Source organism: Dermochelys coriacea, chromosome 5 (genome assembly GCF_009764565.3).
Source record: "Dermochelys coriacea isolate rDerCor1 chromosome 5, rDerCor1.pri.v4, whole genome shotgun sequence".
In the NCBI taxonomy this organism is placed as follows: domain Eukaryota; kingdom Metazoa; phylum Chordata; order Testudines; family Dermochelyidae; genus Dermochelys; species Dermochelys coriacea.
Genome location: NC_050072.1, coordinates 86536425 through 86560970, shown reverse-complemented (window position 1 = coordinate 86560970; position 24546 = coordinate 86536425). Strand labels below are relative to the sequence as shown.

Below are 24546 nucleotides of genomic sequence, written 5' to 3'. Positions count from 1 at the left end.
TTTTAGGTAACCCATACATTAGGCATGGGCAAGATTCAGTTATCCAACTTCTGCATTTTGTCTGCTGATTTTGCAGTTTTGGTGTCATGTTATTTTTTTGTGTCATCCTGCCCTGGGTATTCTCAGTAAAAAAGGATTCTTGTTACAAATTTGTTTATTTTCACCCCTAAACTTCCAGGAAACCATTATCTTTGTTCTATCTGCAATAACATCACTTCAAGCAGATTAGCAATTCTACATAAAAGAAAAATTGGCAAAACCACACTTATGCCAGCAAGGCCTTGGTCTAAGTGTTACCTCATCTGTACTCATTCACTATCCATAATTAAAAATATAGATATCAAATCTCTTCATTTTACCATTAACAATTCTTCATTTTATATTTCAGAGCTATAAATCAGTATATGTTATCCCCTTCTATTTTTTAATGTGTTAGAAAGTGAAGGAAAGTGAAAACCATGATGATTCTTTAATATCAACACTTCGTAGCTTCTGTAAACATGGGTTTTTTGTTCAAAGTCCAGTTTTGTTTGTGAATCACTACAAAAACTTCATTATACATTTTCCTGTGAATGCATTTTGAGGGTGTGTCTCAGTTTTAGGACCTTGATATTTAGTTGTTTTTAATTGTACTCCAACAGGTGCTTGTTTTGTGTTACTCATGTATGATTTTGAATCAGTATTTTAAAAATCAATAAAGATGCCTAATTTTCAAAGTCGCTGAGTACCCACAACTCCCATTAACTTCACTGAGAATTAGAAAGGCTCTATATCTCTGAAAATCAGGCCTATAAACTTAAAAAAATGTCTTCCTTGATTTTGTTTTTCCTTCTCCTTCCCGTTTCCCTTCTTTCACTCACTTTTTCTTCCTTACACTGTGATTTGGCATAGGAACCACTGCACACAATGTGTCTGTTGGTGCTGCTGAGGAATCAGCAGTAACATATGGTCCTTCAGTCCATGCTAGTGCCCATCTCAAAGGCAAATTTCTGGGTGCCTGACAATCTAGTCTAACCCTGATCGTAAATCATTCTGCTCTAAAGAATGAATTAATTCTAAAGAATTACTCTGAAAAATTGAAATAGCATGGTTCCATATTTACTGTCTCATTGGCTCAAAATCCAGAGCTCAATCATTTAACGTTCTGAGCACCCTGAACTCTCACTGACTTCAAGGAGAGCTAAGAATGCTCAGCACCTCTAAGGATTGAGTCCCCCATATTTGCTCAAGTTACAAACAAAGGTATCTCCTACCACCCCCCAACAACTATCACTAAAATCTTGCAAAAAGAAAAGGAGTACTTGTGGAACCTTAAAGACTAACAAATGTATTTGAGCATAAGCTTTTGTGAGCTACAGCTCACTTCATCGGATGCATCAAGTCAAGCTGTGACCTTTCTGGCTCATGATCATCACTAGTAACTTTATTCCAGCTGAAGGTTACCCAGGGTGTAATTGAGTTGTACATCTACCATAACTGTTATCTGGATCACAGTTAATAAGCCCTGAAGAGCACAGCCTAAATTTCAGTTCCCAGGGTAAGCTTGCAATGATGTCAGCTAGGAAAAAAAAACATGCTCCTTATAAACTGAACAAATTTGTTATGGAATCACTGAGACACAATAAACATAGACTCTAGGATGCCATTGTTACAGCAGAATGTTTCAAAGTATAATGGCAGTAATTTAATACTGTGCTTGCTGATTTAAACATCATGAGGAAAGCATCGTTGTTTAATATTTCAATAAAACATTCATTGTTTAAATATTGCAATACCTTTAATCATTTGTTATATCAGTATGAAAACAGGAAGGAAACTCTGGTTTCTTGCACTGTGCTTCCTCACTAGCACTAAAGGTTTTCCGTTTTTAGCACAAGGGCTTCAACTAACACTGGGCTCAAGAAATCACTTGTAACTAAAGAGTGCTTTTCCAATAGGTTCCTGGTTTGTTTATACAGAGAAGTGCTTCTTACCGCTTGAACTTTCAGGCTACTGAGCTGAACAAAATGGGCCACATCACCTGGTGTAAATCAATGGAGCTTCAGATAATGAACACTTCAATGAAGCTATGCCAATTTACACCAGGTGAGGATCTGGTCCTATTTTTATTTTGGGGAAAGAAGTCATGCTTAACTATGATTGTGATGAAATAAAGCAACTGACTTATATAAACATATATTGTGGGATTTCCCCAGAGATCAGGTTTTGTGGAAAATATTAGAAACAAACACATTAGTAACAAGAGTCTATCCCATCCATACAGTATGAGAAGTGAATCAAAAGCAAATCCTGGAATCCAAATCCCTTTGAACTCCACTCACCCACAGACCCCGAAATGAGAGCTCCTAAGGCACTTACCATGCTCCCTTCCCATCTCAGAACCACATGGAACAGGACAGAGTCTTTACCCCCAGAGGCAAAATGTAGGGGTATTTCAAGAATTCAGTGACAATGGGCTGCTGGGGGAGAAATGAAAATGAGAGAAAGGGGAAAAGAAAAGCTAAACATTAAATAGATGACACTTTCTAGAATTTGTATTTATGTTGTTCAATCACAGAACCACACACAAGAAACCTGAATAACCACGTGATGTCTCATTGTACCCTCATCTTTCCCTCTCCATTCCCTTCCCTTTGTTTGTTGCATTACTTATTGCCTCAGGTCTGCTGAGACTGCTGTAAGGTCTTCATGACACCAGCTATCACTTAGTATACGTATTATGGATCCTGACCAGGCTGGCCAGTAAAAGTTAGAAAGGAGACTGTGAGTGAGAAAAACTTAGATCACTAAAGCAACATTCATATTTTTAAAGTTCTCTAAATCAAAGATATTTATTTCTTCAGAAATCACTAAATAAATACATTCATTGAAAATACATAGTCAGAATGTGAGCTGCTACTACTAATGTTAGCGTAAGTGGATTTTTTTAGGAGTAAAGCCCTGCAGCTGAGCCTGTTAAGTCTTCCTGACAGCCTAATGCTGCCTGACGGACCGCCCTTCCCGATTGGCTGAGGAAAGCTAGCAGGATGGTTCTTAAGCCCATCTGCAGCAGTAGTTTGCTCAATCCATGTGTCCAAAGATTCTCTGCCTCTCTGTGCTTGTCTCTCTTACTAAGCACTGCTCCAGCCTAGACCCTGCCTGCACCCAGCGGGTTCCAGGCCTGCCCCAGCCTTGCTCCTGCCTTCCCTGACTCCTGGTAATCTGGTTCTGACCTTTGGCTCTGATTCCTATCTTGATCTTTGGCATTTGGACTCTGACCAGTAGGTCCGACCACCTACAACCTGCCCCCTGACATAGACAAGGCTAACCTACTTAAAATTTTTGAGAACACCTCATGTGCACTGAAAAGTCAGTCAAGAACAAAGACCTATATAATCAATAGATGAAAAGAATCAATGTCAAACCTTTAGAAGCATTTGATTGAATAATGTTTGTCTGAGGAAAATATAACTGAGACACTATTAAGATGCTGATGGTATGAATTTTTAATGTTGGTAGAAGAAAATGAAAAATATGTCAGCGTGCCCTAAACAGACTGTGGAAAGAAGAAGCCGTTAATGGATTTAAGGAGGACAGCCTCATATGTGATACATTAGACATAACTAACGTGTGGGGAGGTTAAGTGATATCATTAGTCAGCAAGAGCTGTTCTAACTATCATAGGATGTTACTATAAATGTCATCTGAGGATAATTTCATATTAACTACAAACCAAGGCCCCAATTCAGGAAAGCATGTAAGCACTTGTTTAAACATGTGCTGAGGTCTCATTTCCTTCAAAGGGATCTAAACACATGCTTAAGCTCTTTGCTGAACAGAGATGCTTTCCTGAATTGTAGCCAAAAGACTTAACCCAATGACAACTGAAATGAATGCAAGGAGTTCCACTGACTCCAGTGGACATTTTATCGGTCTCTGTATACTCATCCCTTTGAAGTCAATGGAAGTTTTGCCGTCATGTATATTGTATATAATACATATTACAAGAAAAACAAAGTAAGGAACGATTTAGAAAGTTTTAAAAAAATGCATTGGGACTATTTTTGTATCCCACTCCATATAAAGTCAGGATCCTACGGTACTATGAGTTCGAGTGTTCAGGGCTCAGGGGAATGCAATAGAAACCTCTAAAAATGACCTGAAATAGCTTTTCTGAATATACAAATGTCCCAAGTATAAAGTCCAAAATCTCAGGAATTTCCTGATCTAAAAGTGAAAGCTGGCTCCTATTGGGAAGCTGGGAATGACCACTAAATGGGAGAAAGCACCTGTTTCTAATCCTCCAAGGTCCTGAGATCAGTTTAAGTTTGTGGTCTGCTTATATAGCAAACCTGTTATTGGTGCCAATGAGAGTTTTACCTATCCTAGGCAACAAGCCAGTGTAATTCTGAGGAGTGAGACTAAGCCCTGGTCTACACTACGGGGGTTAGGTCGAATTTAGCCATGTTAAGTCGATTTTAAAATGAATGCATCCACATAACCAACCCCGTTCTGTTGACCTAAAGGGCTTCTCATAAATATAAAGGGAAGGGTAACCACCTTTCTGTATACAGAACTATAAAATCCCTCCTGGCCAGAGGGTTAACCTGTAAAGGGTTAAGAAGCTAGGATAACCTCACTGGCACCTGACCAAAATGACCAATGAGGAGACAAGTTACTTTCAAAGCTTGAGGAGGTGGGGGGGGACAAAGGGTCTGTCTGTCTGTGTGATGTTTTTGCCGGGAACAGAACAGGAATGGAGTATTAGAACTTGTTAGTAAGTAATCTAGCTAGAAATGCGTTAGATTTCCTTTTGTTTAAATGGCTGATAAATAAGCTGTGCTGAATGGAATGTATATTCCTGGTTTTGTGTCTTTTTGTAACTTAAGGTTTTGCCTAGAGGGATTCTCTATGTTTTGAATCTGATTACCCTGTAAGGTATTTACCATCCTGATTTTACAGAGGTGATTCTTTTACTTTTTCTTTAATTAAAATTCTTCTTTTAAGTTCCTGATTGCTTTTTCATTGTTCTTAAGATCCAATACTTTGGGTCTGTGTTCACCTATGCAAATTGGTGAGGATTTTTATCAAGCTTTCCCCAGGAAAGGGGGTGTAGGGCTTGGGGGGATATTTTGGGGAGAAGACATCTCCAAGTGGGCTCTTTCCCTGTTCTTTGTTTAACACGCTTGGTGGTGGCAGCACAGGGTCCAAGGACAAGGCAAAGTTTGTACTTTGGGGAAGTTTTTAACCTAAGCTGGTAAGAAAAAGCTTAGGGGGTCTTTCATGCAGGTTCCCACATCTGTACTCTAGAGTTCAGAGTGGGGAAGGAACCTTGAGAGGGCTCTAAAATCAACTTCTATAATCCTCCCTGGTGAGGGAAGTAGGGCTAAAATCAACCTTGCTGGGTTGAATTTGGGGTAGTGCAATTCAACTTTATTGGCCTCCTGGAGCTATCCCAGAGTGCTCCAATGTGACCACTCTGGACAGCACTTTGGACTCAGATGAACTAGCCAGGTACACAGGAAAAGCCCCGGGAAATTTTGAATTTCATTTCTTGTTTGGTCAGCATGGTGAGCTCAACAGCACAAGTGACCAGGCAGTCCCCCAGAATCGCAAGCAAGCTCCAGCATGGACTGAAAGGGAGACACTGGATCTGATTGCTGTATGGGGAGAAGAATCTGTGCAGGCCAAACTTCAATCAAAAAGAAGAAATGCTAATACATATGCCAAAATCGCACAGGGCATGGTGGAGAGAGGCTACAACATGGACACACAATAGTGCTGCATGAAAGTCAAGGAGCTCAGGCAAGCCTACTAAAAGACAAAGGAGGCAAACAGTCGCTCCAGGTCCGAGACTCATACACGCCGCTTCTATGATCAACTGCATGGCATTCTGGGGGGGGACCCCTACCACTACCCCACCACTGTCCGTGGACACCTGCAAGGGGGGAGTCTCATGCAACAGGGAGGAGGATTTTGTGGATGAGAAAGAGGAGGAGAATGCGCAGCATGCAAGCAGTGAATCTGTTCTCCCCGGCAGCCAGGACCTTTTCATCACCCTGGAGACAATACACTCCCAAGGTGAGATCCCCAACCCTGAAGCTGGAGAAGGCACCTCTGGTGAGTGTACATTTGTAAGTACAGTACAGGGTTTAAAAGCAAAAATGTTTAATGTTTGATTTGCCCTGAAGATTTGGGATGCATTCGTGGCCAATACAGCTACTGGAAAAGTCTGTTAACATGTCTGGGGATGGAGCAGGAATCCTCCAGGGACATCTCCATGGAAGCCTCCCTGGAGATACTTTGAAAGCCTTTAGCAGATGTTCTGGGGAGGGGCTGCCTTATTTTGTCCCTCCACTGTAGGACACTTTACCATGCCAAGCAGTAGCAAATAGTCTGGAATCATTGAATCACAACAGCTGGCAGCAAATGGTCCTGGTTTGGTCGCATTCAAGCAACATCGTCTTATCTTTCTGTGTTAGCCTCAGGAGAGTGATATCATTCATGGTCACCTGGTTGAAATAGGGAAATTTTTGTAAGGGAACAGTAAAAGGACACCGTTCATGCTGTGCTGTTTGCGCTTGGCTAAAAGGAATCATCCTGGAGAATATGGTGGGGTGGAAGGAGGTGTGTGCTGCACATCCACCTGAAAACCGCAGCCCCTCCTTTTAAATAGGAAACCCAACTGGCATTGCTTGTTATGGGAAAGGAGGGTGCTGCAGTTTGAAACCATTCCCACATGTTATGAAGGCGTAAGAAGCCAACCCCATGTACCATTTGGCTGCCTCGAAAACCAAATTCTGTTGCTCAGCCGCGTGTGATGTGTCACCATACCGGCAGGCACTCAATATAAAAGGCAAAATGTGACCTTGTGCCTAAAGCACATGTGCTGTCTGCTGTGATTGCTTGATTCACTTGATTGAATTGCTTGATTCACTATGAAAGAGTCTCCCTTTTGTTCTCGGAAATGTATCATCTTAAATTTACTCTCCCTTTTTATCTCCCCCCAGGTGCAAATGTTTCTATGCTCCCCCTATCATCTCCATCGCTGAGGTTATCACAGATTAGAAGGTGAAAAAAACGCACTTGCAATGACATGTTTTCTGAGCTCATGCAATTCTCCCACACTGATAGGGCACAGCTTAATGCATGGAGCCATTCAATGGCAGAGGCCAGGGAAGCATTAAGTGACCGCGATGAGCAGAGTCAGGAGGCAATGCTGAGGCTAATGGGGGAGCAAACTGACATGATAAGGCATTGGTGGAGCTGCAGGAAAGCCATCAAGAGCACAGACCCCTGCTGCTTCCATTGTATAACTGCCTGCTCTCCCCCCCATGTTCCATAGCCTCCTCACCCAGATGCCCAAGAATGCATGGGGGGGAGGAAGGAGGATCTGGGCACCCAGCCACTCCACTCCAGAGGATGGCCCAAGCAACAGAAGGCTGTCATTCAAACAGTTTTGATTTGTAGTGTGGCTACAATAAGCAATGTGCCTTGTCCTTCCCTCCTCCCCCACCCCACCCGGGCTACCTTGTCAGTTATCTCACTTTTTTTTTAATTAATAGATAAAAATGCATGCTTTCAAAACAATAGTTACTTTATTTCCTTTTCCAGCTGTGATCGAAGGGAGGAGGGTGGTTGGCTTACAGGGAATTTAAATCAACAAAGGGGGTGGGTTTGCAGCAAGGAGAAACACACACAACTGTCATATTGTAGTGTGGCCAGTCATGAAACTGGTTTTCAAAGCCTCTTTGATGCACAGCATGCCTAGCTGTGCTCTTCTAATTGCCCTGGTGTCTGGCTGCTCAAAATCGGCCGCCAGGTGATTTGCCTCAACATCCCACCCCGCCATAAACATCTCCCCTTACTCTCACAGATATTATGGAGCACACAGCAAGCAGCAATAACAATGGGAATGTTGGTTGCGCTGAGGTCTAACCTAGTCAGCAAACAGTGCCAGCGAGCTTTTAAACATCCAAAGGCACATTCTACCACCACTCTGCACTTGCTCAGCCTATAGTTGAACTGCTCCTTACTACTATCCAGGCTGTCTGTATACAGCTTCATGAGCCATGGGAGCAAGGAGTAGGCTGGGTCCCCACGGATAACTATTGGCATTTCAACATCCCCAATGGTAATTTTCTGGTCTGGGAAGTAAGTCCCTTCTTGCAGCTGCTTGATAGCCCAGAGTTCTTAAAGATGTGAGTGTCATGCACCTTTCCTGACCATCCCACGTTGATGCACCAGTGCTTGCATTGAGAAGTACCCCTTGCGGTTTATGTACTGGTTGGCAAGATGGTCCGGTGCCAAGATAGGGATATGCATTCCATCTATCCCCCCACCACAGTTAGGGAACCCCATTGCAGCAAAGCCATCGATTATGACCTGCACATTTTCCAGAGTCACTACCCTTGATAACAGAATGTCAATGATTGCATTGGCTACTTGGATCACAGCAGTCCCCACAGTAGATTTGCCCACTCCAAATTGATTCCCAACTAACCAGTAGCAGTCAGGCATTGCAATTTTCCATAGGGCTATCGCCACTCATGTCTCAACTGTCAGGGCAGCTCTCATCTTGGTATTCCTGCGCTTCAGGGCAGGGGAAAGCAACTCACAAAGTTCAAGGAAAATGGAATTATGCATGCGAAAGTTTTGCAGCCACAGTGAATCATCCCATACTTGCAACACTGTGCGGTCCCACCAGTCTGTGCTTGTTTGCCGGGCCCAGAATCGGCGTTCCACTGTATCAGCCAACCCCACCGCCACCATGATGTCCCAATTGCCACAGCCCGTGCATTCAGGAACATCTGTGTCCATGTCCTCCTCACAATCGTCCTCGTGCTGGCTTCTCTTAGCCTGGTTCTGCACATGCTGCAGGATAATGCGCAAGGTGTTTACAATGCTCACAACAGCAGCTGTGAGCTAAGTGGGCTCCACGCTTGCCATGCTATGGTGTCTGCCCAGGTAATCCAGGACAGAAGGCATGAAACAATTGTCTGCCTTTTCTTTAACAGAGGGAGGGAGGGGAGACTGACGACATGTACCCAAAACCACCCACGACAATGTTTTTGCCCATCAGGCATTGGGAGCTTAACCCAGAATTCCAATGGGCAGCGGAGACTGTGGGAACTGTGGGATAGCTACCCACAGTGCACCGCTCCGTGAGTCGATGCTAGCCACGGTATTGAGGACTTAATGCACTTAGTGGGAACATGCACAATCAACTGTATAAAATCAATTTCTAAAGATTGACTTCTATAAAATTGACCTAATTTCATTGTGTAGACATACCCTAAATGTATACCAGGAAAAAGAGAAAACATTTCTCTGGCAGATTGTTTTTTTGTTTTTTTTAATGGGGAGTGTATGACATGCTTGAGGAGTTTGGAATGTTAGATTAAGTGCTAGAGAGATGGATTTAGTGGGCAGAATGCAGTCCAAGATGTGTGATAAACTTGACTATCTCCTCCACCTGTGTGGTATATTATAGAGACATCAACTGTAACTTCAGAATTACATTTGCATTGAGATTTCCACTTCAAACAGAACTAAAATCCTTCCAATTATACTTTAATGAATTGACCCCGTCTCCAAATTTGGCACAATAACTCTCCAAGAGACAACTTAATATTCATTCCCATTTTAGCTTTTGCAGAGGAAAGATTTTTAAATACTCACTTTTTAAAATGTTGCCTTTTTCCTTTCATTTATTTGGATTCTTCTAACTTAAAAGATAAATGTTACAGAGGCTTCAATTTTCAGCCAGTAGCTCACCTTTACAATCTCTCAGACATTGGCTAGGGATTGAAAATTGAAATAATGCAATTTAAAAGGTAGTGCTATAATTTGTCATAACCAAATTGAATGTTGCCCCAAAAAGCTGAAAGACAGAAGTAGTTTAACCAATGCCCCACTCTTCTATGAATCAAGAGACTTAGGGGAAAGTGTTCTTATGCAAAGGTGGGAAATTGGCATTGATTTCCTTTCATTTCCAATATACAATGACATAGCCAGTTCCTCTAAATCACAGTCCAATGTACAACCTTAACTGTGGCCACCATGAGTTTAAGATATTTTACTGAGAAATACAAATTGCCTGCGGAAGTGGGCATGTATTATTACTACATTCACAAATCCAAAGTCCTAGTTACCTCAGGGAAATTTAGAGGAATTGGATAAGAGCATTGTGAGTAGTTTTACATTAGAACTGAAAGGATGTTCGTTGTGGTGTCTGTGGAAGATGTAAGTGTGATGCTGATGGTGGAAAGAAATGTGGATTTAGGTTGCTCTGAAGTTTATAATAGCCTTAAATGCCACGTCTCCTGACCTTATCACTCAAGACTGACAGACTGAGGACCTGATCCAAAGTCCACTGAAGTCAATAAGAGTTTTGGACCCAGCCTTGAGTGAATAGATGAAGGGATATTGAGGGCCTATTGAGTGGTCAGTCACTGACTGGCTGTCAGTGTGGGAGTGGCAAAAAGATGAAAATAAGAATGAACTACCATTGACCTCATAAAAATGACCAAAGGATTGGTTGACAGAGAGGAAGGATAGGTAGGATTTTCACTGCAGCAATTAAAGCCCCAGTCTAGCAAGTGACACTATGATGTGGACCCCTCCACCTCCACAGAGCCCTATGAAATCAGTGAGGCTCCACAAAATGTGTAAGGTGTTGCCCACATGAAGTCAGCTGCTGGATCAGAGTCTATGTTTGTAATGTTCTGTTTGGAGGCAGGGTAAGGCCTTAAGAAACAATGACTAAGTAGTAGGCCATCATGTGAGTAACAATATTGTTTCAATTTTTTGTAATGTGAAAAAATGAGCCCAAATATAAGTACAGCTGTATAGTCCCATTACCCCCAAAGGGTTATTATGCCTAGTGTCAGAGGAAAGTTATATTTGTCATATTTTTTTACGAATTTAGAAAATAAAAATCAGACTTTGAAAAAGCCATTTATTCTGTCACTCCACCCCTGTTTGTGCTTCTAGCTTTCTCAATGCTTGAAAATTATTCTGTTGTCTTCAAGGATTTGCTTTTTTACTTTCTCAGTAACAAAACTGCAGACAACACGACAGACCTAAATATTGCATGGCTGAGCATGTGGCACAAATCCCAGCGTGGCTTTGCTGAACTCCAGGGAGGAGACTCCCAAGAAAAATACTGAGTTACTGTAGCTGAGACGAGTTGGCAACCTTACAGGCCTGTCTGCACTTAGCAATGGACCTGTTACAGGGAAATTGATTGATGGAAGTGGTTTGTTGCATCACTCATTCTTACAAGTTCAGCAGGTCCACCTAACAATGCTGTCTTTGGGAGAACAGTTTTGATGTATCCACAGACTCCTTACAATCATGTTTGTACTTTTTGGAACTCCTGATACACTAAAGTACTCAGCACCTCTTGACCAGATATTTGCATATTTTCAAAAGCAGCTGCTTCCACATATTTTAATAGAGCCATCTAGAAGTTATGTGGCTATGAATTGTTCTCCTTAACCACTGAAGATAGGACAAAAAGTAATGGTCCTAAATTACAGCAAGGGAGATTTCAGTTGGACATTAGGAAAAACTTCTTAGCTGTAAGGGTAGTTAAACACTAGAACAAATTACCTAGAGAGGTTGTGGAATCTCCATCACTGGAGATTTTTAAGAGCAGGTTAGACAAACACCTGTCAGGGATGGTCTAGATAATTCTTAATCCTGCCTCATTGCAGGGGACTGGACTAGGTAACCTACTAAGGTCCCTTCCAGTCCTTCATTTCTGTGATCCCAGAACTCCCTTTTCTCAGTCAGTTTCCCTGCCATTGTCAGTGTGGGCTCATGTAAGAACCTATTCTAGAGGAAGTTAGAGGCAAACAGTGTAGTATCCTTGCTGCGAGCCTTCTTAGAGAAGAGCAGTTTCTCACATTATGTTCGTGTTGCTCCTATTGGCTCCAGTAGGTGCTGCTCTAATACAAATAACATAGACAGGCGGAGCAAAGGAGAGTATGGCTCTGACTCAAGAATGCCAAAAGCTCCAATGTGGTAAGGACTATCCAATATTTTTGGAAAATATTAGCATTTTTTTTGCTCCAAACTGTTTGATTCCAATGCAGTTCACTGCTTCAAGGCTCTCCTCTGCCACCCTCCTTTACCCCTGTTGTTCCCATTCCTGTCACTACCTTTCCCTGGCAGGCATCTGTATCAGAGACTGGTAGTGAGAGCAGTAAGACCGTAGGGACAGCAGCCAGCCAGCCTCAGTCCTCACCATAAGAGCACGATATTGAGACAAACCTGAGAAGAGGTCTAGAAATGGGACTTGGAAGGAAACGGGGGAGGGGAAAGGTGAAGGAAAGAGGAGAAGAAGGGCAGGGGAGGAAAACTGAGAGGGAGAAAGGAGTGGAGGGGAAGGGTGGAAGGAAATGGGAAATGAGAATAAAAAGACCTGCCTAGGAAGAAAGAGTCAAGGCAAAAGGCTAGGCTCAGGGAATGAAGGGCTGGCAGAAAGAGAAAGAGGAGGGACAAGGTGGAGTGGGAAAGAGGAGAGGCAGGGATGGAGGGAGGATAGGGGAATAGAATAATGGCAAGAGGTGGAAGGCCCAGGTAGGAGTGGGCCACCGGACTTAGAAGGAGCAGAGAGGAGGGGGATGGACAGCGGCGGAGAGGGACAAAGGGGAGTGGAAGGACCAGAGAGCTGGGAATGGGAGGAGGGCGACACAGAGGGGAGGCGCTGCGAAGCGGGGCAGTGTGCAGCGGCTCCTCCCAGGCAGCCCGGGAAGTTTGCTGAGCATCCCCGAGACACCGCAAAGCTCTGACTCGCTGCAGGGGAGAGTCACACGGGGCGGCTGGGGGGAGGTTCAGCTGGACTTGACGCGTTTGCTGACTGGTCCCTGCTTGGCCCGGAACAGAGTCGGAGAGTGGAGAAAGCAGGGAGCCGGAAAGAAGCGACTTCGGGGGCATTTGCCTGCGACCAGTGTAGTTACTGCCGCGCTAGACCGGTCGTCCCCACCCAGAGGACTAGGAGGACACCCACGGAGACACCCCATCTTCTCCAGGATGCTGGGTACCTGAATGCCCCCGAGCGGCAGAGGCGATCTGGGAGCGTGCAGGCAATAGCTCGGATGTAGAACGTGAGTACAAACAAAGCTAAACCGCGGATCTCCCCACCTTTAAACTACAGGAAACTCTCCTTAGAAACCTGGCTACGCTCAACTGCCCGCTGCAGGGGCTGTTAGTCAAGAGGCGTCTATAATAATAACAACAGGACTCACAAGCAGAGGCTTTCATTGCCCGGTGATAGGTCGGTAGTGAGGTGTCTGTTGGCTGGTTGGATTATTTGGCGCTGGTTCGGGAAGGGCTGTTTTTAAAAAGTGGGGGGAGGGGATGTCATGCTTGATTCCTGCCTGGAATTCAGGCCCGCACATCCCCGCACTCGGCTTTGTGAGTCCATTCAGTCCTCCCCTTGCGGAGAGCCGGCTGCAGAGTTTGGGGAAGTTTTGGACTCTCCGATTGGCTTTACCTGGAAGCTCGCGGCTCGACCCTTCTGACGGGTCTCACGTCTCCTTGCAAACCGTGCAAGCGGTGGGGTGCGAGCCGGCTGGTGTCGAGCCTGGGTCGGCTTCTAACGAATGCACAAGTGTGAGCTCCGGCGAGCGGTCTCGCTCCCGAGCGCGGGACCCGCCTCCCTCGCTGCCGCTCGCGAGTCACCTGGTCCCTCGCGTTCCGGAATCCGAACGTTCGCGTCTGTTGCTCCAGCTGGAGGCGGACGCGACGCCCGGCGGGGGGGGGGGGGGGGGGGGTGTTTCTAGTCAGACAAAGGGCAGGGGACCCAGAGTGGGGGTTTAAAGCGCAGCGTCCTATTTTGACGGGTAGAAGCAGAAAACAGGACTCTGGGGAGGCACTTAGGTATAAAGTGGTGCTTACAGACATAAACACCTACCTAGCCATTATAAAAAGAAAAGGAGGACGTGGGGCACCTTAGAGACTAACACCTTTATTTGAAAAGGAGTGCTTGTGGCACCTTAGAGACTAACAAATTTATTAGAGCATAAGCTTTCGTGAGCTACAGCTCACTTCATCCGATGAAGTGAGCTGTAGCTCACGAAAGCTTATGCTCTAATAAATTTGTTAGCCTCTAAGGTGCCACAAGTACTGCTTTTCTTTTTGCGAATACAGACTGACACGGCTGCTACTCTGAAACCTTTATTTGAGCATCAGCTTCCGTGAGCATCCGCTGAAGTGAGCTGTAGCTCACGAAAGCTTATGCTCTAATAAATTTGTTAGTCTCTAAGGGGCCACACGTCCTCCTTTTCTTCTCGCGAATACAGACTAACACGGCTGCTACTCTGAAACTAGACATTATAGACCATTACAGAGGTGGGGCCAACAACGACACATTGCATGCCACCTCTTGTTCACTGGAGTCTCACTCTTCTGAGCTAGCTGGAGTTAGCGGTGTAGCGGCGTACCAAGTACTTTACCCTGAACCTGAATGCCAGGGGCTGACCTTTACGCCATGGGTGGGTGTATTGTGTCAGAAGGACACTGAGGTAGCGTTGCTATTTATGGGCTCAGGTCACTTGCACTAGTCTGATGGCTGCGATATGCTTCGCGAGGAAAGGATTGTGAGTGTGTGTGTGTGTGAGAGAGAGAGAGAGAGAGAGAGAGAATCGGCTAGTTTGGGCAGATCCAGACGTATTTGTTTAGACCGATTTGCATTTAAATGTTTCAACTAAAGTCAGAGGACTGGAATTGTGGTATAAGGAGTCCATCGCTTTTGCTAGTCCCAGTTATAAGACGTTATATTATTTGTCCTATTTCCATGTCGATTAATTATCACGAATTTCACCTGAAGAAGTAGTCAAGCCCCAGCCAACCTTACCTCCATTGTGCTAAGAACACGATTTAGGAGGGCTGTGTGATAGGGCAGTTCCAGTGAACAGTCCTGAAGGTGCTAGTACAGGATCAAGGTTGGTGAGCAAGTTCTGAAACTAAAAATATCATTACAGCCCAAGAGCTTGTAATATTGGAGTCAATTACAAATGTAGATCTCCACCTACAGCTGGTTGTTACATTGGCTTGGGCAAAGTTACATGCTGCGGGAATGCTGCATTTCTCTGGTCATTTCATTAAAAGTTATTTCATTTTGTTCTTGCAAATTTTAATACTGTCATATTTTATTCCTCAATACTCTCATGTGGTGGTCAGTCTTTGAGGCTTTTTTAAAGTTATATAACGCACATGTCAGCTTTTAAAATCAATTCTTTGTCCTATGTACTACACTTAATGTAATTTCTAAGAGCATAAGCTTTCGTGAGCTACAGCTCACTTCATCGGATGCTCTAATGCTTATGCTCTAATAAATTTGTTAGTCTCTAAGGTGCCACAAGTACTCCTTTTCTTTTTGCGAATACAGACTAACACGGCTGCTACTCTGAAACCTGTAATTTCTAAGGTTTCCTTATACCGTACTAGATAACCTGGAAAAGTATATGTTGGTGCCACTTGCTACTTTTTCAGATTTATCTGTTGCCACTTTATTTGGAAAGATCATGGAAAGGAAATTAGTTTGATATATAAAGTGAAGGCTCACTGTCACAGTGATTGAATTTTCGGGAGATTGGTTAAACTGGTAAAGTCATGAGAGTTGTTCCCGATAAGAAAATTACTTCCTATTTAGAATAGTGACTCCCTGCATACCTTTAGTTCTTTATTTAGAAAAGAAAGATCTTTGACCTAAAGTGAGTGAAAGTCGAGGTCACTGCAACCTTTTAGAATCTGGAAACTGAACAGTGGATGCTTTCCAAGGAGGGAGGGCAGCTAGAGGGAGTGAGGAGGAGAAAAGAGTAAAGATAACTTCTGCCAATATGCTTAAAGCCAAGTTTCAAAACACCCAGAGCTCCTATATGAGAGTTGCACGCTTGCTACTTGGAAGAATTACTAATGCAAAATGCTGTTGTCTAAAAACTAGAAGCCAAGAAAAATAATTCTTTATTAAAGGTTTTGGCCTAAGCCATAAAACTGCCAGCACATTCATTTAAAAAAACTTTTAAATTTCTCTTCGTTTGTTTGTGCTTTCCAAGAAATATTGTTCTACAGCTGCTGTTTGTTGTCTAAATCCCATTTGCAGCTAGAGCCATTCAATTTCAAACTGGGAATGTAGATTAAAATTCACCTATGTTCCCAGAAAGCTTTTTGTATTCTTAAATTTAATGCCCCCAGGGCGTGCCTGACAAACGACACACATTTACTCATCGTCTGAAAAAGCTTTAAAAATAAATAAAATAGAAGAAAGTTTGGCATCGTACACATATTCTTTTCTTTTCCTTCTCCTTTCTGAAAATTGTCATTTGTGGGTAAAGCAAATGGCTACATATGGAGAAGGATGGAGATCTGGAATGTGTGGAGTGTCTCTCCAGTCCCTTTATTCAAGAGGGTTTTTTGTTGCTGCTTGGAATGTAGGAAAAGGCCAGTTCCAGTGGTGTACTGGATAGAGATATAATTCAGTTACCAATATGACTGTGTAATATAATATGTCCTTGTATAGACAAAAGTAAGAGGAAGAACACAGAAACAATGAGCCAAACTCTTTTCTCCTTTATACCCATAAAACCTCTTTGCCTTCAGGGTGGGTGTAACTGAAAGCAAAATCGTTCTATTGTTGTTCCAGATAATATAACTCCTAGATGACTATTTCTTCAGTCTACTGCAAGTTGCCGAGTGTCTATTTTGTGGTGCTGAGAGCCCTCAGTTCCCAGTGGGAGTCTTACAGGTGTTGCTTAGCGCTTTGCAAGATAGACCTATACATTACTTAATGGACCAGCTCCTGCTCCAATGATTTCAGTGGTGCAAGATTGGAACCAACAGTGTTGGAGCAGATCTTTGGCTTCCATACAGTCCTATGAACCACTCCAGCAGCACACTGAGACCACAAAGTGTATTAATTGGGCAGTTAGGTATTTCCCTGGCGTGGGAAAATCCCCAGCTACCACAGCCACATTACTGACTCTATGCTACTTCCTCTGTTCTCAACATAGAGAATATATCGGCAGCACTGCTTTGCTTTGGGATCCCCGGTCAATTTAGTGGGTGCTGGGGAGCCATTTCTGCTGGTGTGAGTTAGAGCAGCAAAGGAGGCTGCTATACTTTGTATATAGGGACAAACTGGCCCCCAGCAGCACTGGCGTTTGGGGGAGAAAGTGAGGTGTAAAGATGGCATACCTCAATCTTTGCCCCCTGCCTTGAGGTTGGTACTGAGAACAGCTGAATCAGACATGTAGATGAAGGTTTGATATTTAAGTGTTATCAATGAGACATTCACATGAACCTCCAGATACAGTTTTTCAAGGTGAGTGGATATCACATTGTTGTGAATATGATGGGAGAGAGAGAAGTTTCACAGCTTTCCTGCTGTTATTGTTTAGCTGGAAACAATTTTCTGCTAGGGCACTTTAAAGGAGACCTGGAAATAAATTAGGGCTTTGTGATTTTTTTGTTTCTTTAATTTATGATGTATGAAGAAGACTTGAATGGCTTTTGTTTTATTTAGAGGAAGTGAGGGTGGGAAATTGTTACATTAGAAGTTGGTCTCATCTACCCTATTTTACTTGGAACACTCTATGGATAACAGGAGAAACAGAAGGATTAATAAGCAGTGACAAGTCATTTGTATGTAACTGACATTAAGACATTTTGTAGAATGTCTATATCTGTAGTGCTGTGTTGACAAAGAAGTATCCTGTAAAATGTTCTGTCTGATAATGTCTTCTTATAGTAATATTCAACTATTTTAACTAACTATTAAAAAAATTTAGCAGGCCATATCATTCCATTGATTTTTAAGCAGAAAAACAGGAAGTTCTGCTTAAAAATCAATAGCATAATATGGTCCAAAACATTACTTTTAAATGTTGCTTTCAGATTAAATTTTAATTTTCAAGCATTTTCTTAAATTATTTATTGCATTATTATTAATATAAACATTGAAAAGTTTCATCAGTGAGATTCATTTTCTGTAGGTCCTAACTGGTAATACTCCTTACTTTAGATCATGTTGATAAAATCCATCGTTCAGCAGGAAACTCTATTGTTGACTGTCCAATACACTGTCCAAAGCAAGCAAAGATTTACGTTGATTGTGATACTGCATATGATCATAATTTTAACAATAGGTAGTTAAGAACAATGGAAGATATCCTGTGTATTTTCTAAAAAGAAAAGGAGTACTTGTGGCACCTTAGAGACTAACAAATTTATTTGAGCATAAGCTTTTTTGTTAGTCTCAAAGGTGCCACAAGTACTCCTTTTCTTTTTGCGAATACAGACTAACACGGCTGCTACTCTGAAACCTGTGTATTTTCTGTTGATTAAATATATAGTCCATATCTTCAGGTGGTGTAAATTGGTGTAGCTAACACTGGCTTTAATAGAGCTGTGCTGATTTACACCAGCTGAGGTTCTGGTTGATAAAGTTTAATATTTCATTGGTCACATAGGGGACAGAAAGCAACATACTTGTTCTTCTATATAACAAAATGATGGCTCTACTCACAAAATAGTTACTACTGAGATATTTATTTTGTTGCATGTGATACTGTAAGTAGGTTTCCATTATATCATATATTTATACATCAACTAATCATTTTGTTGTGTGCCCAGTGATGAACATTTTTGCTTGATCTAACTATCTAACTATGGCTAGCTGATTTCTTCTGTGGTCACACATACAAATGTATTATAGTGGGAAGGCATTTACAGTGAATGTGGACAATGTGAAATTACTTTTATAGTGAAGGAGAAACACCCAAAAATTTTCAGTGCAATACAGTGTGCAGATTATAAATTATTTACGATAGTCAACCTCTGCTAAGAATAAAGTTGTTTTGTTTAAAAAGTTCAGATTTATAGGGCTTCAGAAAAACTGTTGGCAACCTAATGGTCCAATCCTATTCCAGTGACATCAGTGGGAGTTTTGCCTCCCATCTTCAGTGGGAAAAGGATCAGGCCCAAGTTATAACAGTATTTATTTATCAATGTATGTATTTTTATAGTACCTAATAACTAAGTGCTGGTACCAGTCTGACCATGCAGTATCTAAGTTCTAACAATTCCTGCAAAATCGTAAGGCTGAAGCACCACCATACTTACATCATCACATGTTATTTTTGCATAGTCATGTAGTCCTTTTGCAGTATTTGTATGCCATAATAAAAAATATGAGCCTCTATTGTCCTCTATTGTGAATTTATATTATATCAAAGTTCATGGAAAAAACTAGTGATGATTCAAAGCCATGACAGAGAAAGAAAAATCAAAGCTGTTTTTAAAAGTATTAGTAGAATATTAAGTCTGATTAATCTTTCACGTATAATTAAATCGAGAAACTAATGTAGTTCTGAAGTTACATGCTATGAACTACTGATTTCTTTTCATTAGATGGCACAAATAAAGGTTGGACTTAATTTGTATATAAAGTAATGATACTGAAAAGTTACCTAATGCAACCAATTAGTAAAATTGTCTTTGAGATCATGGGTTTTCAGACACCAGCTTAACTATAAATAGTATAATTTTGCCATGTTAAGAGAGAGAAACTATTTTAGACATTTATAACACATCTATTACAATAGCAGCTGAGGCCTGGGTACCTCACAAGTTGAGCACAAGTGGCCAAAATCCACCTTTATACCTTTTCTAATCCTAGGGCTGCCAGGGACCAAAACAGCTCCCACAGCCACTTTTAACAGTCACAGGGATGTTCCACTGGTTTGACATCAGCAGAGCACATAGCATTCGAGCACCGCTGCCTAGATCCTGTCACACTCCTGACCTGACCCAGAATATCTCCACACTATCCCAAACTGCCTCATCATCACCTCTGGACTCTCCTATGCTCATCAACACTTTAGAGATGGTGCAAAGTCACTTTGTACCTCTTCAGTGGCCCAGGGAGCATAACAGGCACTGAGTATCTGATTTGTTATCTTAAAAACTGTGTTGGCTTTGGAGGATTTCAAGTAAAACTACTTACAATTATTCCTGCTTAGAGTCAAAATTAGGTAGTTACTAAACTCCGTGAGATTGGTTGGGTGTTTGTGCTAAACCTTCCTCCCTCAGTTCAACATACAGTATTTTGTTTACTCAACAATAGATATTTTGGATCTGACAACGCAGGGAATCAATACCCGCCATTTCCTTCTTTTTTCATCAGTAGAATTATAATCAAATTACATGACTAAAGTTTTAGTTAGTAGGTGGTTGGCTTTCAGATTCCAAATGATCAAACCCACTGTAACATCAATCCTTCGTATATATTTAATGTTCCCCACAAATTCAGTATATATTATTACAAGGCATATACATAGAATATGCTTTCTATAAAGACAGTGATATTGACTCTACTTACTTTTTTTCTCCCCCAGGTTCTTGGTTTCACTGCCACTGCTGGATGTTGACATGCAACAACTACTGAAGCCTGGGGCATCCTCAAACGACTCAGAGAACTGTTTTTGGGAATGTGACTTGAGTTCCCTCTTGTGGAAAGATATTGGAATTAAACTTTCATGATTTTAAAAAACAAAACAAACAAATTATGGTGACAGTTACTATACCATTTGTTGCTATGTCCACCCTTCCAGGAAATGAAGAATCTGACTCTGTAATTGTGCTACATTATAATTATACAGGAAAACTTATTCTAAGAGAAAAGGCAACTGATCGCATAGGGTTAACAACTGTTTCATTTCTGATCATATGTAGTTTCATAGTCCTGGAAAACTTGATGGTGTTGATTGCCATATGGAAAAATAACAAATTTCACAACCGTATGTACTTTTTTATTGGCAATCTAGCTCTCTGTGATCTGTTGGCTGGAATTGTTTACAAAGTAAACATTCTTATGTCTGGAAAAAAAACTCTGAGCCTGTCCCACACAATCTGGTTTATTAGGGAAGGAAGCATGTTTGTTGCCCTAGGAGCTTCCACTTTAAGCTTATTAGCCATAGCCATTGAGAGACATTTAACTATGATCAAAATGAGGCCTTATGATGCAAATAAAAAGTACAGGGTCTTCCTTCTTATTGGAACATGTTGGCTTATCTCGGTTTCCCTGGGTGCCTTACCAATCCTTGGCTGGAACTGTATCCACAATTTACCAGACTGCTCAACAATTTTGCCTCTTTATTCCAAGAAATATGTTGTATTTTGCATAAGTATCTTCATAGCCATTTTGGTGGCAATTGTTATCCTTTATGCACGTATTTACATACTGGTAAAATCCAGTAGTCGTAACGTCACTAATCATAGTAACTCAGAGAGATCTATGGCACTACTTAGGACAGTTGTTATTGTAGTTGGTGTTTTCATTGCTTGTTGGTCTCCATTATTTATTCTGTTGCTTATAGATGTAGCTTGCAGAGTAAAAGAATGTGCCATTTTATACAAGGCTGACTGGTTCATTGCTTTGGCTGTCCTCAATTCTGCGATGAATCCCATCATCTACACTTTAGCCAGCAAGGAAATGCGTCGGGCTTTCTTTCGCCTAGTTTGTGGCTGTCTAGTGAAGACCAATGTGGCTAGATCTTTGCCTATTCAGCCCACTCCAGATCAAAGCCGAAGTAAGTCTAGCAGCAGCAATGCACAGAAACCAAAGGATGATTTCCCACAGATAAGTGTTCCCTCAAGTATAAATGAAAAAGATAAATCATCATTTCAGAATGGAAACTTGTGCAAATGAAGGACTCTGCAAGTCAAGGACTCATCTATGGCTTTTTAGGATTCAATTACAAGCTTTCCATTTTCATGCACTTAAATCATAACTTAAATCATAGGGGAAGATACTAACCACTTATTTAACTGAGTGTCTATTTATCACGACTTGTTTTGGTTTTGGTTTTAATTCTGTAAAAAATCTGCCTCAGGAAAGCTTTTTCTACTACCCAACAATCTGCACAAAATCCTTGTGTCATGATGACATGTATGACATCAGTGTATTTCGTAAAGTCTGATCTTACAGTACATCTACATCACCTATAAGAAACATCAGCTATTATACATATCCCACTATCCTGTTTATTGTTAATTGAGAGAAAGGTTACTTACATTATACAAAGTGCATTATTTTTCTCTATACATATTTTGCTATGTTAATAGCCTTACATGTATGTGGTATAAATAACTGTATATTTGTACATTTCTTTATTAAATAGTAATTGTATGGCAAAAGTTTGTATTATGCTATGCATAGTCTTACAGTATATAATGCAATAATACAGATTATACAAGTATGTAGAAGTTTCAAATTGTATGTTTGAAAATGTATGAAGTAATAATCCTGAACTGAGCAGATAAAGATGCTATGTCTACTCAGTACTTTTTCTTGCAACCAGTAACCACAGATTGCTCATGTTTACATAGTAACAGTATGATTACTAGGGCCATGGCCAAATTTTTTCAATTTATTTTATGCAAACTGTAGCAAATAACCACTGAAAGTAAATATATATGTTTGTTATTCAAGGTAGTTAAAATATGATCTAACAATTCACACATATATGAAGTGTAGGTACTTTTCCAATGCATGTATTTTTAATTACATTTTTAAATATATTGCAAACAGTATGTCAAACCTGTGAAAGTCTCTACAAAGTGGCATTCTTCCACAGTTAAAGCAGGCTTCCTTTAAAAAGGCAATGGACCATGACAAAATCCTAGCACAACCTCTGGAGTCCCATCCAGGAGCTAGTAGAGCATGGAGCTGTATTAACATCTTCTAGGGACAGATCCAGCTGATGCAGAACTGTTCATTTGGAGTCATGCTGCACAAGAGAAGGGATATTACAGTTTGTTCCTCTGGATGTGGAATGGCTCCCCATGAGTCCACTGGGGACCTGGCTCTCTGCACCCATGTTGGCACCCCAAATCTATTCCCTGTGAGGACTTTGTGGACTTTTCCTGCCCTGCAATCCCCTTCCAAATGTGTTTTCCCAAGAGGAGGCAGTCTGGTCCATTGTGATTAACCGTTCATAAATATATGGAGCCAGAGCCTCAGCTGATGTAAAGCAGCATAGCTCGCTTGAAGTCCGTGCAGCATGCCTGATTTACACACAAATATAAATGAGTTGTGCTGGGATTTTTTCAAATGGACCTATGTGAATCAGGTGCTCAAATTAGCTCTCATTGACTTTCAATAGCAGTTGAGCACCTAACTCCCTTGGACCCATTTGAAAAGCCCAGCCTAAATTAATCAAACCAAGCATTAGAGTCATAGAGTTTAAGACCAAAAGGGACCACCAGATCATCTAATCTCAGTGCCTGTATATCACAGTCCCCCACCCCACCCACCACCCGTACATTAAATCCAACAACCAAAATTAGACCAAAGTATTACAGCCCACAGAAAACTAGACTATTATGTGCTGTAGGGAAAAAAGGGGCACACCACTGCCTGAAGCCCCCGCAATGGCAGGGAAATCACTAAGTAAGGTATTGTAATCCTCAAAAAATCATAATTCTTCTTAATTCACAATTTACAAAAACTGGTGCTTAGTTTTCTTTCTCTTATCTTAATAAAGCAGCTGTGTTTAAAGAATATGTCCAAATATGTACAGTGCATAAACCCTGTAATGTATGTAGCAAAAGCCTTTCAACATATACTGTTTTGCCTTTTCATTGTCAAGTGCAAGGTAAGAGTCTACATGTAAAAATGTCAGCAGTAGTCTTTTGACAGTTGTAAAAAGAAAGAGGCTGATTTTGCAGCAACTGTGAAGATACCAATAAATATGAAATGACTTGTATAAAACAGAGACTTCCCAATGCAGTGAGTTACAATTTATTAGCCACTCGAAAGAAAATCTTGGCAAAGAGTGGCAAGAAAACAAGTGTACTGACAAGAAAACAAGTGTACTGACATAGGAAACTGAACTGTGGCTATGAAGTGAATCAAAGCTGTAGGATTTGTATGTGTATTTGTTATAAACTGAACTGTGGCTATATTGTAGTTAATGGTTTACCTCTTTACATCTTGGAGTGATGGGTGGTTATACTTTCCAGTCTTGGACAGCTCTCTTGACAGGAGTGTCATTAAAAATGTTTGCTAAAGTCCTTCTGTTACCTGTTCTTCTAAATGTTTGATTTGTTTTAATGACCAGTCTTCCCCTAGCCCAAAGGCTTCCTTCTCAGCTATTGTAAACAGGAAGGGCTTGAGCAACTCAACTCCCATTAGTGTGAGGGAAAGCAGTGTGGCTGTTGTCTGGCTTGGACGAAAGAATGACAGGAGACATTAGATATGGGTCTAATCAGGCCGCAATTTTATTATTAGATGTCTGGGACTAACCCAGCAGATAAAATGTGCAGTGCAGGTGAAAACCCCCACAATTCACTGGGCGGTGGGGAGTGCTTTTTTCAGCACCCCCACCCCCCTCCACACACACACTTTTCCATTCATGTCCCTGCAGCAGATCCACTGCCAGGACCCACCAATTCCGGTGTGAGGGGCTTCCACCAGCTCCCCCCCTCCCCTTTTCATCCAGGTCCCTCCAGCAATTCCCTTGCCGGTACCTTTCCGACCACCCCACCCCAGTTAAG

At 41.7% G+C, this 24546-nt stretch overlaps 1 protein-coding gene across 2 annotated transcripts; it reads left to right on the top strand.

Moving 5' to 3' along the window:
- Positions 1-12429: 12429 nt before the first annotated feature.
- Positions 12430-24063, top strand: S1PR3 (sphingosine-1-phosphate receptor 3). Of its 2 annotated transcripts, none has more exons than XM_038402591.2 (2): positions 12430-13094; positions 20385-24063. In XM_038402591.2, the coding sequence occupies exon 2, from the start codon at positions 20555-20557 to the stop codon at positions 21695-21697; it is 1143 nt and encodes a 380-aa protein (XP_038258519.1). In that variant the 5' UTR covers positions 12430-13094; positions 20385-20554; the 3' UTR covers positions 21698-24063. The 2 variants fall into 2 exon arrangements, with proteins under 2 accessions (XP_038258519.1, XP_043370688.1); XM_043514753.1 differs by lacking the exon at positions 12430-13094 and adding an exon at positions 14363-14933.
- The last annotated feature ends 483 nt before the right edge of the window (positions 24064-24546 follow it).

Excerpts from the sequence above, each read along its gene's own strand:
- S1PR3 (XM_038402591.2), top strand. The coding sequence starts at position 20,555 with ATGGTGACAGTTACTATACCATTTGTTGCTATGTCCACCCTTCCAGGA.